Below are 16,686 nucleotides of genomic sequence, written 5' to 3'. Positions count from 1 at the left end.
TCCAGTCCTCACCATGTTTGATACTATGAAGGTGGCTGGGGGACAAGAGGGACTGTCCAAAGCCCAGTTACAGGAGGCCAACTGACCAGGAGGTTGACCAAGTCTGCTCTAAATGTCCCTCTCTTCTGTGTTACACTGTGGACTGGAGAGGCCTCACCCACAGACTCCAGAAGGAACTGTTTCCCATCAGTTGTAACAATCGGACACAGGCAGCGGAATGGGCTGCAGCGGTTAGAGCGACTGGAGGCTGAAGCCAGGATGCCTGACCCATCATGTGGGGCATGTACCCAGTGTGGCCTTGTAGCCTCGGCTGAGGCCGAGTCTTTTGTTGAGGAGCCACTCCAGCCCATGGGAGGGGCTGGGTAGAGCAGGGACCTTAAACAGATATTTGGAGACAAGATATTTGTGAACCCAAGTGTCCAGGGCTCAACCAAATAAGAAATGCTCCTGCCCACCCTGAGGATGATGGGCGGGTGCTGCCCCAGCTGTCCCTGGATTGTGGGTGGAGAGTGGGAATCCTCAGAAGTGAGGCTGGGACAGGAGGCACAATGAGGCAAGAACAGATTTTCTGCACACTGGGATGTAAGGGATGTCCCTGTACCCCAGGAAAATCAGAAATAGGGGAGTCTATCCTCAAGTACTTGTGCTCCAAAGAGGTGGGGACACAGTGCCGCTGCAGAAAGATGCCAGGGGGCTCCTGAGGGCTGGGAGGTGAAGTTCCCTAAGGTTCTTCCAGCTGCTGCGCCCCAGGCAGGCACTGCTGGATGAAGAGGGGGAGATGCTGATGGGGGCAGGCACTGACAGACAGCAAGGATGACTGGCTCCCAGCTTCTGGCCTGGCATCTGTGCTGCTATATCTGCTAACAAGACAGGCCAGAGAGGAGGTTCAGAGTAGAGCAGGAAGGAGACTGTTATTTTGGACGCGATGAGATTGAGGCTCAGGGAGGCATCAAGTGGTCGGGGGTTGAGGAAGGAGGTGGGGGCTGATTATTCTATTTGGGTGCCACTGCACTGACATGGATAGAGAGCGAGGGGTGGGAAAAGAGCAGCCCCCAGGAAGATGAGAGGGAGAGAGGAACAGAGGGCTGGGCCCACAGCACCAGGGGCCACTGTGGGCTGTCTGATGGATGGAGAAGGTGAGCGAGCCAGCCAAGGACAGCAGGGAGGGAGCTGAGAGCACGCGTTCATGCGGACAAGTGCAAAGCCAAGGAGGGAGGGATAACTATCAGAGGGGAGCAAAATGGGGAGACCCCAAAAGACCCACTGGCTTTAGTAACAGGAAGGGCAGAGGGGATCTCAGGCTCAGTGGGCCGAGAGAAAAAAGCGGATTCAGCAGCCAAACAATGCAGGGTTTTTGGCTGGTTGGTTGGTTTTAGGAATTTGTCCAGGAAAAAGGCAGACCACAGGGAAGATAGCAGCCAGAGCCTGATGATGGTGGAGGGAGGGACAGACGCTCTAAGGGAGAGATGGAGGAAGTTTCAATGCTGATGGGAAGGCCCTCAGAGAAGGGGGTGCTGGAGGGGATTGTGGGCTGGGGGTAGGGGGCCAGGAGATGAAGGGGCCCTCAGTCAAAAGAGACAGGGCCCCGTACAGCAGGAGGAAAGGGGGGGTTCAGATAAAAAGACCATTAAAGGTTTAAAGCCGGGGAGTTGATGCAGTTCTCCCCTAGATGGGGTGCCACCTGGGGAGCCCTAATCCCAGGAGGCTGGACATGTAGGGGCCCAGGGCCTGGCAGCCCGTGCTCCCTGTGGGCAGCACCGACGGACAGCTTCTCCTGAGAGCACCCAGGAGGGACCCCGGCCTCCCACCCTACCTTTTCCTGGTACTGGCGCCGGGAGGAGTCCAGCGACTGGATGAGGGCAGTGGCGTGGCCAATGAACATGGCGTAGCAGGTGGCGCCCACGATCATGCTGAGCATGGTGAGCCAGACGTCCGACATGCCCACCGGGGCCTGCCGGCCGTACCCAATGCACAGCATGTGGCTCATGGCCTTGAAGAGGGCGTAGGAGTACTGCTTTCCCCAGGAGTTGTTCTGTGGACAGACACGCAGGGGGACAGAGATTAGGGGAGGAGTGGGAGAGACTTGGGCCAAGCAGAGGGCAGGCCCTTCTCGGGAGCACCTGGAAGTCCCCGCCACTGCCCACCCCTCAGCCTATCGTCCCCGGTGGCTGGGCCTCAGGTGCCCCACCTTGCAGATGGCTGAAAGCCTTGGGTGAGGGGCGGAGATGCCCACACTGGTGGCCCTCAACTTAAGCCTTTCTCTGGCAAAAGGGGAGAGGGGTCAGACTGGAAGCCCCAGCAAAGGGATAGGCACCAGCCTAGTCCCCACCTGAACCCCCAGCAACCCGGGCTCCAGGCTGAGCCACCCTGCTGTTCTGTGCCAGCTCCATTCCCTGCCCCCCTTTCACCAAACTACTGCCAAGTGAAGCCCATTTCCCCACTGACCTCAATTATAAAACCAGATATGCTTCCCCTGGGGGGACAAGCTTGGGCAGACTGAGCCAAAAACACTGTCCTCGTTTTTTGGGTGAGCAAAGTTAAAGTGCTGTTGAGCTAAGTCGCCTCCTGTGTGAACCTGGCCTGTGTCCTGGGGCTGTGGCTCCTGGTTCCCCTCCCCCACCCAAAGGTGGCTGGTCTGGAACATACACACACACACACACACACACACACACACACACACACTGCTGGGGGCGGGAGAGGAGAAAGGGAGCCAGGCTCCTGGCTATTTTTGTCTGCAAAGCCAGTCGGTGTCTCAAGGAAGGCTCAGCGTGGGAACATCGAGCTCAGAAGGGCCATCTCCTGAATTTAGTGCATGTGTGGGCCTGTCACCCTCACAAAGGAAAGGGCTCCAAATGAGGGGGCCACCAGATAAACCCCAGCACCGGCCACCGCCCCCATGCTCTCTGCTCACGAGGCAGACGCATTAGCAACGAAGGGGAAACCCACCCTGTTGCATGACCCTCAGAACCCCTGCCCAGAGCCCCAAGCCCTTCATGGTCACCAGGCCATGCCCAGCACCTGGAGGAAGGTACAGGAGCTGTGTGCCATGTCCAAGGTCACGCAGACAGTCCTGGACATAGCTGAGCTAGTCTAGGGGCTCTGAGGCCAGACCAGGGTGGGAGGTCTGCGGGGCTGATCTCCAGGGGTGGAGGGGTCTGGGCTCAGTCTGGGGAACAGGGGTGGTCCCCAGTGGCCTCCAGCCAGGGTTTCCAGCTTCACTGCTGAGCCTCTGGGGACCAGGAAGTTCCATCTCTATGGCCAATTCATTTACACTTAGCTCATCAAAAGGCTGTTTTGTAAAGGCCTGTTTGATGCTGAAAGATGCCTCGGGGTCTCTCTCACCTCTTTCAAAGCAAGATTTTCCTCCCCTGGGGCCCTGAAGATGTGCCAAGAGACCAAAATGGGAGCTAGAGCTAGGAGGCAGGGGCTCCCAGCCCCAGAGGAAAAACTCACAGGTCCAGGGGATCCCCCACCCTGCCTGGAGCCCACTTGGTCCATGGGGATGAGGGACCCTGCCCCAGGGCTCCTCTCACCCACCTGCAGGGCTGGAGCAGGGAGGAGGGAATCAGGACCCCACCCGTGACTAGGCTGTGTGGTCTGTGGGGCAGGGGATGGGCAGGGAAGGAGAAGGGGCAGGGGCCAGCCCAGCTCTCCTGCTGGAGCAGAAAGTGGCAGCCATACATGATCTGGGATGTGTGAGCTGCCAAGAGGGCCCCGCACTGGTTTCTCTTTGCTGGGGCTCAGCTTTCAACAGTTGCGTCTGCTTCCGAGGAGCAGATGTAGGAGGGCAGAAACCACCAGCCCGGCTTTGCCACCCCTGATAGAACCTGAGGAAGCCCTGGTCTTAGTCTCCCAGAGTAAAATCAGGGCCAAATATCGAGGTTCCCAGCTGCAGAGGGGGCTGTAAGGCGGCAGAGGTGGCAGCACACAGCCAAGAGGTCTGCCACAGCCCTGCACTGCGTGGAGGGTTCTCCTTGCAGGGACTCAGGAGGAGTCCCCTTGGCACCTCATCGGTCCCCCTCCCGCCACACCAGGGGTGCTCACCACCATGTTGTTGATGGACACCCAGCAGTCATCGGGGAAGTCCTGCAGCATGGGCACCAGGAACTGCAGGCAGCCGTCCCAGTGGCAGAGCAGGAGCATCATGCCAATGAGGTTCACGATGCGCACCACGGCGCTGGCCAGGTCGTAGGTCATGTGGAAGATCTGTGGGCAAAAGGAAGAATCCTCCCATGGCTGGGAGCCGGCTGCTCCCGGCCATACCCTGCAGCATCTTCAGGCCCCGCCGCTCTGCACACCCTGGGCAGCGCACCTGGCCCAGTGCAGGTCCAGCCAAGGTGGGGGTGGGAGGGTGGCAGGCCAGGCCCTGGGAGAAGCAGCCTGTGGGCTGGGGGCACAGAGGGATGCCACCTGGGATCCCTGTGGATGTGGGGGGGCCTCCTGTGGGGTGTCCAGCCAACCAGGCAGGACACACAAAAGGAGGGCTGGTAGAAGGTAGAGCCCAAACAGCCCTGAAGCAGGCAGAGAAGCGGCCTCCCCAGTCTGCCCAGGGCTGTGAGGACAAGAGCCGCCAGCCAGAGGCTCCTCAGGGGACCATGGTCTGTCTGTAGTCACATCAGAGACATGGGATTTCCCTAAATCTGTCACTGGAGGACCACCCACCCTCTGCCACGGGGGCAGTACAGACATATAGGCTCCAAGTTCCTACAAACGTTGATCCCAGGCTCAACTTCTATCCCATTCCTAATTGTGTGACCTTGAGAAAGCCCCTGAGCCTCTCTGATCATGTTTGCTCATCTGGAAAGTGATGATAAAAATTCTTACCTTGAGTGGGTTGTCAAAGGAATTAAATTATACATATAAAGTGCTTACTACTGGGTATGGAAGTATTCAATAACTTGCAAACCATTATTAATTTATTAATAATTAACCTCTACAATTAGTTAATATGTCTGCACAGCAACTGTCTCCTGTACAGTTTAATAAAGTGCAGCACCGTGGCCCCCGCCCCGGCCACCCAGCCAGCTCCACTCCTACGGCTTCGAGTGAGAGGCTAAAGTGTGGCCAGGCAGAGCCAAGGGTGGGTACATCCCAGCATCCCTGCCCCACCTCCCTTCTCCCAGAGCTGCCTCTTGGTCCAGTTTCAGCAGGGTCACCATGGTGACAGGGCGGTGAGGGAACAGAGAAGGAAGGAAGGAACAGAAGTGGAGGGAGGTCTGGCCTTGTCTCAAAGGTGGCCCTTTGGGGCTGGCCCACCCAGCTCCAGTCCCTCCCTATTATTCCCAGGTAGAGAGCCTTCCGAGAGAGGGGCTTTGGGCCCAAACTGCAGACTCATCCAATGCCACAGAGACCTAGTTTAAGCCCATTTCAGATGGGGGAATCTGAGGCCCAAAGAAACAGACTCTAGATATGTCAAACCCTGTCCAGTGGTCTTTTGTCAACAGCCCCCCAGCTGGTGGCAGGATAGTCTGGGATACTAGAGACCTCGGTTCCTCCTTCTGAAATGTGGGCTTAGCCTGGGTCTTGGTTTTGAAAAACTGAAGATAAACTTGGCAAGTGGCAAGGAAGATGGCAGCCCTCGCTTGTCCCACCCCCCACTATGTCCCCAGAGGGACAGTAACACCACACCTGAGTCGGGGCTCACAGTCCCACAGGCATCAGCTCATTCAAGTTCACAACAGCCCTTGGCTGAAGATGCTGTTAGCCCATTTACACCACGGCTCAGGGAAGTACAGGGACATCCGCTTGGTCACAGTGGCAGCAGCAGAGGCAGACTGGAACCCAGGGCTGCCTGCAGATTATTAGACTGGCCCAAGGAGGGAAGGGTGCTTTTCAGGGACTCTGTTTTCTAGATAAAACAACTCAAAGTGGCCAAGTGATGTGGCCGTGTTCACAGAGCACGCGGGACCCAGGGCCAGGTGAGCCTCTCTGGCATCACTCCTCTGTAAGGCCAGCGCATGGCATGGTGCTATAGACAGAGCTGTGTGCCTGGCAGCCTAGCCACACTGGAGCCCAGAAAGCAGCCCCAGGGCTGTCAGTGTGCCATTGCCTGGCTAAGCCGGTACATCCCAGGATAAGGAGGGGTGGGCACTAGAGACCAGGCAGCACAGAGTGCGAATGGGGCCTGGGTCTGGGATGCAGAGCATGCCTGAGCAGGATGCCGGTGGCCCCTGGCCATCCCTCCACTGTGGGCCATGCCTCAGGGCCTGGATCCTGAGCCGGGGTGGCTCCCCTAGCCTCTCCCCCTGACCCTGCAGCAGCTCCTCAATACCAGCACCCCAACTCTGGTTGGCTCCAAGGGAAGATCCCCCTTCTGCCTCTTCAGCACCTGATTAGGTAAACACATAGCTCCATGACCTTGGGCTCACTAAATTTACTTTTTTCTTTTCTTTTCTTTTTTTTTAGGTTCCCAGGCTAGGGGTTGAATCAGAGCTGTAGCCGCCAGTCTATGCACAGCCACAGCAACGCCAGATCCGAGCCATGTCTGCAACCTACACCGCAGCTCATGGCAACGCCGGATTGCTAACCCACTGAGTGAGGCCAGGGATCGAACCTGCGTCCTCATGGTTCCTAGTCATATTCATTTCCACTGAGGCGCAACGGGAACTCCTCACTAATTTTCAAAATGTTGGCTGACCCGAATGCTATCAGCTTCCCCACTCAGGGGGGATGGAGAGCATGGGACCACTTAGTCTCAGGGATGGTAAACGCCTGCCCTCACCTCCCACCACACCTTAGCTTACCCTCCAAAGAAACAAAGCTAGACATCTGCCCCCACTTCTCAGGGTTGCTGGAAAAATTAAACTGGCTAAGAAAGAGCTCTGGGCTCTGAACACACACATGGGTGGGGTCATTATTATAAAGTTCCTTTGTTTCCCAGTCGCTATGGACTAAATATTTGTCTCCCAAAAATCGGTATGTTAAACCCTAGCCTTCAATGTGATGGCATTAGGAGGGAGAGGTGAATAGACCATAAGGGTGGGGCCACCTTGAATGGGATTAGTGCCCTTGTAGGAGGAGACACAAGAGAGTTGGTAGGTGGCCGTGAGAGGTCATAGGAAGAAGGCGGACATCTGCAGATGAGGAAGCAGGCCCTAGAACCCAACCACACTGGCATCCTGATCATGTCCCTGCAGCCTCCAGAACCATGAGAAAGAAATGTTGGATGTTTAAGCCCCCCAGCCTGGGGTATTTTGCTATAACAGCCTGAGCCAGATACTACATTGAAGGAAGCCTTGGGCCACTTTTAGAAAGCATCCCAGATGCCACCACCCACAGTAACTGCTCCTTTCTATGTGGTTCTCTGTGTCTTAAAGGCCATGTCAAGGTTGGCATGTTTTAATGCGAGGTATCGCTCCTTTGGTATCATCATTGTTTTTCTTCTCATCTTTTTCCAAGATTGGGCCCTTGTCTAATTTTACCTTTGTCGTGATCTTAGCAATGAGTATGCAGAGGGTCTCAGAAACTGTGATGTGCCTAAGTGACGAAGGAAAGGTGATGAAGACAGTGATGGAGACGATGCGGATCAGGGCTGTCACCGAGGCATTTGCAAAAGGCCCCACTCTGGGCAGGCACAGCCCACAGGGACCCTGCCTTTGCAGGAAGGAAAAAGGTGCTTTTTCCTGCAGGTGGTACAGACTCACGTATCCTCAGAGAGCCTGGTGGCAGTGGTGATGGTGGTGGTGGTGGTGGTGTACCTGGTATTGGGCTGAAAAATGACGCAGATGCTGGGAGTGCCCGGGTGGGGCAGTTGTGGGGGGGGTGTTGGGGGTACCACGGATGGCTCTCAGACACGCAAAGCCAGGGATACCAGGGTGGCAAAGTCTGAGCTTCCCGTGAAGAGTTGGTGGAGGACACATCCATGCAGGCTAGGAGGGTACCCCAGATGGTGGACACTCGCGCCCCCCACAATACTCTTCAGCACCAGGTGTGGTTGCTGAGCGCAAGGCTGGACGTTGCTGGGAGAGGTTGCTAAAGACACATGTGTCCCCGCTGTGGGCTGGGGCCACAGGCCACCCGCAAGTCAGCTGCACCAAGCAAATATTTGTCTTGCTCTTTATACCTCATTAAAACCCCCTTTTATGATGTTGGTTCTGACTGTGGGGGTTGAGTGCCTTCATTTCCAGCGCCTGGGCAGCATGCTCTCTGTGCCCAGTGTGGCACTCAGGGGACACTCCACTTCCCTTCTGCAGTTTCTGGACTCCAGAGCAAGGACAGGGTGGTGTGTCCTAACTTGGGCGAGTACCTGCTCTGCCCCCAGCCTCAGTCTCCTCACCTGTGTGATGGGCAATAACTGCTAGCCCTCCGGGCTGTTACTGAGGATCAGGAGAGGGTTCCACAGCTGGCACGCACCTGGTGCTCAGCACAGTGGTCCCTTTCCCTCTCGTTCCCAGCCCTCAAAACAAAGAGTGGGTTTCTCAGTCCTGGGGAAAGACCAGAAACTGGAGTTTGTGTCCAGGCCTCTTCTTGGGGTCTGGTGGCGTTCCCTCCTGGGACTCATTTCTTCCTCAAGGAAGAACAAGCATCTCCCTGGGCCTCAGGAACAAGAGGCCACCCTGGTGACAGTAACCCTGGGCCTGAGTAGGTGGCTGATGTGTGTGTATCCTGGGTACAAACTAGAGGTGGCTGAACTGAGGGGCATGCCAGGTCCCTTCCTGGGGCCCATAGAGAAGACCAGCCCCTGCCTCTGGGAACCACGCCTCTGTGTCATCCCAAACTCCTGATTCTGAGAGCAGCAGAGAAATCAAGGCCCATCAGGGGCTGCCTGCCTCCTGCCTCCAGTCTCCCCCCGAAGGTGCTGCCGAGGCAAACAAGAGGCTCCTGGGATGGGTCACTGGGGTGCTGCACCGGGAGAGGAACAACCGAAGGGGGGCAACCAGGGTTTCTAACAATAGCCTCCATGCCTATAACAAGCTCACACCTCAGAGGGAGGGAAGAGGCTTGGCTGGGAGAGGCTGGGAGGGAGGATACTGACCTAGATCGCCCAGGATGGAGGCAGAAGCTGGTGTCCTCTGAGATGTCGCCTCTGCCTGCCAAGACCCTCCACCTCCCCTGACTCCCCAGAACTGCTACGAACTCTCTGACGGGGAGGCTGGGCCGGGCCAGGCTGGGGGAGGCAGTGGCAGGCTGAGGGTCGGGAATCCAGCAAATCTGAAGCTTCAGCAGTGGGCCTTGGCTAAGCTCTTCCCTCCGCAGGGGAGGCTGACTCCCCAGCCTCCACCCAGGGCCACAACCATGTCCTCAAGATGACCGGCTAACACGATCCCCGCCGAGGGAGGTGAGAGTGAGGACTGAGCCCCAGCCTCTGAGAACATGAGAGTGCATCTGACAGATGAGGAAACCGAGGCCCAAAGAGGGAAAGGGATTCACAAGAATTGGAGTTGGAGGAGGAGACAGAGTAGGGGTACCTCCACGAGGACCTGTCCTTCTAGGTCTCTTGCAGACCTGAGGCCTCAGAGGGTCTCCCTGCTGCTCCCTCTGGGCCAGGCTGAGGCTGGGAGAAGCCCCACGGCTGGGCAGGCTACCAAGGATCTGGAGACAGGGCTCCTGGGACCGACTGGGAAAGCCCAATTCAATCCCGGGGGTCTGGGGGGAGCCCTCGGCAAGGCCGTGCACCCAGCAGACACCGGCCCAAAGCAATTTCCTTCCCAGCTGGTAGGTAAGATAAGGGTGTGTGTGGAGGGAGCAGGGAGTCATCCATCTGGCCTCCCGGGAGCTCCCTTCCTGCCCGCAAGATGGGGTAGAGATATCCTGGTCAGAGCCCTGGCCTGGGGCCTCTGTCCTCCAGGGAAAGGCCAGGGGCACAGCCTGCCTGGCCACTTCCAGGTGGCCCAGAGGGCGCCAGGCCAGAGGGGCAGTGGGGACTGGAGCCCCGGCCAGCTCCCAGGGTGTATGGTATAGGGACAGTAAAAGCAGCACTTAGCTCCTGCCCAAACACTAGCAACTCTGCCAATCCTCCCCAAAGTACCCAAGCATAAGTGGGGAGCTGGGGCCTGGAGACGTGAACCAACGCCAGAGGAGGGAAAGGGTGACTACTTCTCTGCTTTTAACAGCAGCCTAGTTAAGTCCAAGACACACAGAAGGTTGGGGGCTCGGGGACAGAGGGCACCAACACGGTTCTGATTTTCTACTTGGGACAGAAACCAAGAGACCAGCCCATCAGGACATTCCAGGAAACACGCCTCCATCTCTCCTCTGCAGCCACGCAGAGCGGCCCCAGCCACCCCACCCTGGCACCCATGGACACCGTCCCCTCCCACAGGCCAGCCTCTCTCTCTGCATCTCCATCCATCAGGTTCCTCGCCCCCAAACTGTCCCACAGAACTCACCCCACCCCTCCACCCTCCTGCCTGCCTCCCCAGCCTCAGCAGGGAGTCGTCCCCAACCCAGGGAACAGTGACAGAGCCCATCAGCCTCCTTTCAGGCCACCTCAGAATGCAGGGAGGGCCAGGCTCGGGAGTCAGGAGGCCTAGGTCCAGATCCTGTGATGGGGGCAGCTGCCCTTCACCCTCAGTTTCCCCACATGACAAATACGGATGATAAATCCTGTCCTGTTTACCTTGTCGGCTAGGAGTGAGGAACCAGTGCCCCCGGGGGGAGAAGTATTTGAGGAAAGTACACCCCTTGTAGAAGCGCAGGGGTTATGAAGACAGCCAGTGGGGAGGGGCATTTAGTCACCAGTTCTCTGCTCTGGCTTCACGCTGAAGGTTTTATAAACATCATCTCATTTAATCCTCACAACAATCCACCGAAGAAGGTATGACTTATACCCACTTTGCAGATCAGAGGCCGAGGCACTGGGGGCAAGGTGGCCCCAAGGTCAGACAGCGAGGCAGTGTGGAGCCAGGATGTTAATAATTCACATGCGTCATCCTGGCTCCAAAGCCCACACGCCTCCCCTCATGCCCGGTGGGGACTGCCACACTGCTGGGAGCCAAGAGCACCAACTGGGATCTGATCTGGCCCTGCCAGAGGTCTGCTGCGTGACCTTGGACAAGTCATTGCTCCTCCTGTCAGCAGGAATAATGCAAATTTTCCAAGCCAAAGAGAATTTCTTCCATGAAGCGGTTCTGCCAGGCTGGTGCAGGCACTTCTGCAGCACAGGTGTTCATGACACCTCTGACCTCAATCTGCCAGTGCCTCGACTACCAGCCAACTGATGCTGTTGCCCAGGGCACATGCTGATGCTGGGGGTGGAGTGGGGTGGGGTGGGGGCCTCATGTCCTGAGCATGGGAACGTCCATCCCATGAAGCAGAACTTCCAGAGATGGGAGACCAGCAGAGAACGACAACAAGAAATGCACCTCTGCAGAAGCTTTCCCAGACCGCAGCCCACTCTGGAGCCCAAGGCCAACAGTCTCACAGATCCCACTTCCCGCAGTCCTGGTACCCTCCAGGCTGGCCTGCCTGCTACTTCCAAAAGGGGGTACCTGGGCAGTGGCTGTGGTCTCATGGTCACCTGCTTTTTTTTTTTTCTTTCCCCAAACCACAGCCTGTAGGCCTCTCTTTCTCCCAGAGAAGGATGCATTCAGCCCACAGATGAGTCAGGTTTGTTCAGAATGGTGTTAGCCACCTGGTTCTTTTACAATTTTTAATTTAGTTTCTATAGCCAGTGCCCTAGGATCCCTTTCCAGCTTGTGCTCACACAACTCCAGGAACGCTCCAAACTTGCACTGCCTACAGCCAGAACCTTTGGCTCTTTGTCAGAGGCTGGGCAGCAGGAAACCACCTTACCTGCTTGCACCGAGGGCTGGAAGTGTCCTGAGCCGAGGACCAACAGGTGAGGGGATACAGAAAGTCCAACTCCTTGGCCCTGACTGGGACAACTCCCACGTGTGGGGTACACTGAGCTCCCCATGGGACTTTGCTTGGGGTCACCCTTGTCTGAGTTCCTTCCTTCCTATTCCTTTCCCAGTCTCTCTTCCCCAATCCCTTACCAGATCTTCCCGGAAACACCTTCCCCACCAAAAAACATCACTTTCATACAAATCCTCATCTCAAGGTCTGTACCAGAAGAACCCAACCTACGACAGTTGCCAACAAAGTCTGCACAAAAAAAATCCAGATTTCTGCTTCTCATGATTAATCTGTAGATCTAGCAACCTGAGACCCACTCCCACTTGGCCACAATGGTGAGAGCTGAGTAGAGGCTGCTTGAATCAGATGAAGATATATTCTCCCACTTTCCCCAGTCCACCATACTCCCTACTATCCTCCAAATGGCCCTTTTCCCCCATTCCTATCCCCTGCCTGGCCCCCATAGGTTTATGAGTTTGCAACCCCTACAATACAGTGCAATGATTAACAATGCAGGCTCTGGAGTTCAGGTTCACTAATTAATAATTCTGTGACATTATATAAACCCTTTAGAGACTTTCTCTGTTTCCTCCTGTAAAAAATGAGTACTTACACATACCTTTCCAGGATCCTCTACGGCTGTTGGAAATTTAATTAGTATATTGCCTATACAGTGACCTTGTGTAGTATCTAGCACATAAGAGGGGTCAAGAAATTACTAATATTTGTCCTCTTGGAGAAGATGTGCCTGCTAAAATCTAACAGCCCACATCCAACTATCTGAGGTCACGTGCTGGGCCCTCACTCCCCTTCAAGGAAAGATTTCTCTTCCCCCAAGAGGTTTGGGTCTGATCACTCACCTCTTCCCACTGGTGAATATATCGAATGAGGCGGGAGAGACGCAAGAGGCGCAGGAGGCTGAGGATCTTGGTGAAACGGACGATGCGCAGGGCCCGGGCAGTCTTGTAGACCTCCGAGTCGATGCGTGTCTCTACAATGAGGAAGATGTAGTCCACAGGGATGGAGGAGATGAAATCCACCACGAACCAGCTTTTGAGGTACTTCATCTTAATCCGCTGTGGGTCCAGAATGATCTCTGTGTTGTCCTCCACCACAATCCCTGTGCGAAAGTTGAGGACCAAGTCGATGAGGAAGAAAGTGTCTGACACCACATTGAAGACAATCCAGGGTGTAGTGTTCTCATCCTTGAAGAAGGTGATGCCCACAGGAATGATGATCAGGTTTCCCACCATCAGAAGCAGCATCGTCAGGTCCCAGTAAAATCTGCCCAGAGACACAGGGATCAGTCATAGGAGGAGAGAGAGAATGAATTATAGACTAAAAGAAAGCTCAGAGAGAGCAAAGGTAGGAGAGAGAAGACTTGAGTGGTTCTGAGAACCTGCAGAAGACAGGCACATGGGTACCATGGCAAGATGTGATGACTGGCACAGAAAGAGGCTCTTCCTTAGGCATCCTTAGCGATGTCCTCTGCCTGCCTCTCTGTGAGCTCCCTGATGACAAGCCTCCTACTCCAATCCCCATGCCCCAGTGAGAGACTGAAGAGCAAACCAAACAATGACATTGAGAGAGAAGTAAGAGGCAATTTAAGCAGTGGAAGTAGTTCACCCCACACTGCCCAGGCTCAGGCCAGGTTGCTCCATCCTCCCTGAGGGTCAACTGTAGCCTGAGACAGGCTGGTAAGCATACATGCCACAGACAGTGAGCAGAGAACAGGGAAGGTCCAGACACACAGCAGGTACCCAGGAAGCATGGGATTGAGCCCCGGCTCTGTTGCTGACACTTGGTGACATCAGGCAGGTGCCCTCCCCACTCTGGGCCTCAGTTTCCCCACTGTACAATGACAGGTCCCATAATTCTGATCTGTCCCTCTCCCACACCGGCTCTCCCTTCAGCCTATCCCTTATAGTCTGAAGACGTCTTACTATCACTCTTCCCCAGAGGTTTGCCTCAAACACAAAGTTGAGGAAGGTCAGTGATACCGTCAAAGGCAGGCAAGGCTAATGGGGAGATTTCAGGCACTAGTGAGGTACCACCTAATCCAATGGGGTACCAGTGGGGGCTTCCAGCATCATTTCTCCTAAGGCCTCAAAGCAACTGCAAGTGCTTCCTGGGGGAGGTGGGGAGGGACCCTCAGGGTGAAACCTCTGAGAGGTCAAGCAATATGAGGAGGTAAAAGCCAACTCACTGGTCTCCCACTTGGCCCAGATGGAGCCCATCTGAAGTGTACAGACAGCACAGGCAGGCACAGACCCTATGTATAGAAGGCATGACCAGCGACCTTGCCCCCAAAACCACCCACTGCAGGGCTGGCCCCAAGACCAAAAACTTGCACTGCAGAGCTATTTCCCTCTGCTAGTAGTTTAGAGAGTGACACAATGACAGATGGAGGTATTCTGCTGGGCAGAAATAAGCATGTCTTTTCTCAAGAGAAATAACCTTTCAGCCATCTTTAATTCTTTACTGCAGGGAGACCAGGAGGGAAGGAGTGGGAGATAAAAAGATAAACTTCCTTGAGTTTTCAGAGGGTCCCACTGCAAAACCAAAGTGCCCCTGCCTGAATGGTTCCAAGATTTAAAAAAAGTGCCTTCATAGCAAATTGCTTTCTTTGTCCAACTCAAAATGGTACTATGAGTCAAGGAGAGAGCATTCTGTTTCACTGGAGGTGGGTGAGACAGTGGTCCCACGTCACACGGCTCAGGGAAGTGTGGCTTTCAGGATGGCAGTTTTCAGCAGCTCCTTTGAAAGCCAAGTTCTTCAAGGCCTCAAGACAAGACTTCGAGTCAGAGCCTCATTGGCTGAGGCTTTTCATTCACAACCCACCACCTCCTCTCTAGCCCCAATTCCCCTAGGCCATGTGGGAGAACCCACCCCAGCCTTCACGCCCATGACACAGAACACAGCACACCCTACTAATGACTTGTGGGGCCCAGGAGAGTGGTTTCAGATTCTATGCTGCTCTCAAGCTGTGTACACTCTCCACTCAACCTCATGCACACCATTCAAAGACAGCTGCAGACACGCATTAGATGCCACACACAGGTATCCCCATTCACCCACACAGTGTGCAAACACCCCTATGTATACATGGTCATCACTCCTTTTCCTTTAATCTCTCAGGAAAAACAAAACAAAGCAAAAAATTGTGACAAAGAGAGGCCACTGAGGACCTGGTGGCCCTCTGTACATAAAGCTAATAATACTCCCAGACTGGAAGAGCTTCTAAAATTAACAGAGCGGGTGCAAGGCGGCTGGAAATGCTGACTCGGGCAGGCCTGCCATTCCAGCAGGTTTCTACACTCTCCCAGCTCTAGTTCCCTCAATTACAGACCAAATTTGAGACAGTAATTAACAGGAGAATGTTTGCATTTAGTGGTCTTCATAAAACCAAATTACATGAGGCAAAAACACCCATTTCCTTGCATTCTGACTAATTGCGTCAATCGTGTTTCCAGATGCTAAGGAATATTTCTGGTGCCTGATCTGGGCTGGGGCTGGAATACTGGAGCACTCCTTCCCACACACTCCTGTCCTGGAGCCTCCAAGAGATGCACAAGTGCCGCATAACGTGGTGGGAAGAAAGCGACACGGGCTCTCGGGTCCAGCCAACCTGAATTTGATTCCTGGTCTGTCATTTACTAGCCAAGTCACTTAATCTCTCCATGGTCAGTTTCCTTCTCTGCTCAATGAGGTTAACATTATCTAACTAGCAGGACTGTTAAAAGAACGAAATGAATTGATATTTGTAAAATGCTCTGATCTACACCTAGCCTGTATTTTGTGTGTGTGCGTTTTATATATTGTTTTTTTGAAATTCAGTTTTAAACTATTTGAATGTTATAGCCTGTATTTTTTAAATGAGTAAATAAGTAATTCAAGTTAATAAATTCACAAGAAAGCGGTGAGGGAGGTAGATGAAATCTTCTGATGAAGAGCCAAAGCAAAGCACCTACTGCAAGTGGGTGAAGGGGAAATTATAATGGTTCCAGAAAAGCCACTGGTAGAAGTCAGGGGCCACAATATTCCCTGGAAAATTGGGCAGAAGAATTTATCTATTTCAGCAGAGACACCCTGACTTCAGGGAGCTCCTGGTCCAATCAGAGGACAAGGTTTAGACAGAAGACAAGTTTTGGCAATGACGTAAGAAACCATTCCAGGCAGCAGCCCAGGCATCTGAAAGGGTGGGCTCCTGGTAGCTAGAAGGGTGAGGTCAGAAAGTGCTTCTGGAGGAGGTAATAGGAGTTGGGCTTTGGGAGCTGACCTTGGCTTTGTACACTATGAGTCCTTACGCTGCCAGACAGTTGCAGAGTGAAAGCTGGGCTGGGCAAGAGCAAAAAAAAAAAAAAGAAAAAAAAAAACGATCAGCACCACGGACAGCTCCCAGCATGTCTGCCAGCCCTGCCACCCTGGCCCAGCCAGGGGAAGTTGGCAAGAGTCTTCCCACTGCTTCTTTAGCTCTCTGGCCCCTTCTCCCCCAGTCCTAGTGATTAGAAGCATCTCATGTGATTCCTCAATGGCCCTGCACATTTTCACTGGGGACTCCTTGGTGATTCAAAAGGCTCTACTCAAAAAGACCCCCAAACACTTCAAGTATCAAACACGAACTTTGCACTTTCAATGCATTTCTTCATTTACTCCTATACCAGCACTAAAGTGGCTGCTATAATCTGTATTTTACAGGTGATGACACTGAGGCTCAGAGAGAAGTAACTGCCCAAGACCACACAGCTTGTAAGGAGAAGATCCAAAATTCAGAGAGGTCTGTGGAACTCCAGAGTCTGACCTCTTGGGATTTTCAGCACCTCAGTGGGATGCTGGGGGACAGACAAGCCTTTCTGGGACCTTTGCTACAGAGGTAGCCTACCACAGCAG

The 16,686-nt window shown here is 54.4% G+C and overlaps 1 protein-coding gene across 1 annotated transcript in view; it reads right to left on the bottom strand.

Annotated features, from left to right (window-relative positions):
* The window catches only part of HCN4 (hyperpolarization activated cyclic nucleotide gated potassium channel 4), a 41,863-nt gene that overhangs the window by 5,211 nt on the left and 19,966 nt on the right, over positions 1-16,686 (bottom strand). Inside the window, exons 2-4 of the mRNA XM_003128497.5 lie at positions 12,657-13,080; positions 4,045-4,206; positions 1,814-2,032 (exon numbers count right to left, since the gene is read on the bottom strand). Of these exons, the coding sequence (XP_003128545.2) occupies positions 1,814-2,032; positions 4,045-4,206; positions 12,657-13,080 (805 nt within the window). The remainder of the gene's footprint in view (positions 1-1,813; positions 2,033-4,044; positions 4,207-12,656; positions 13,081-16,686) is intronic.

This window comes from Sus scrofa, chromosome 7 (genome assembly GCF_000003025.6).
Source record: "Sus scrofa isolate TJ Tabasco breed Duroc chromosome 7, Sscrofa11.1, whole genome shotgun sequence".
Classification (NCBI taxonomy): Eukaryota; Metazoa; Chordata; class Mammalia; order Artiodactyla; family Suidae; genus Sus; species Sus scrofa.
This window is presented reverse-complemented; position numbering and strand designations above follow the sequence as displayed.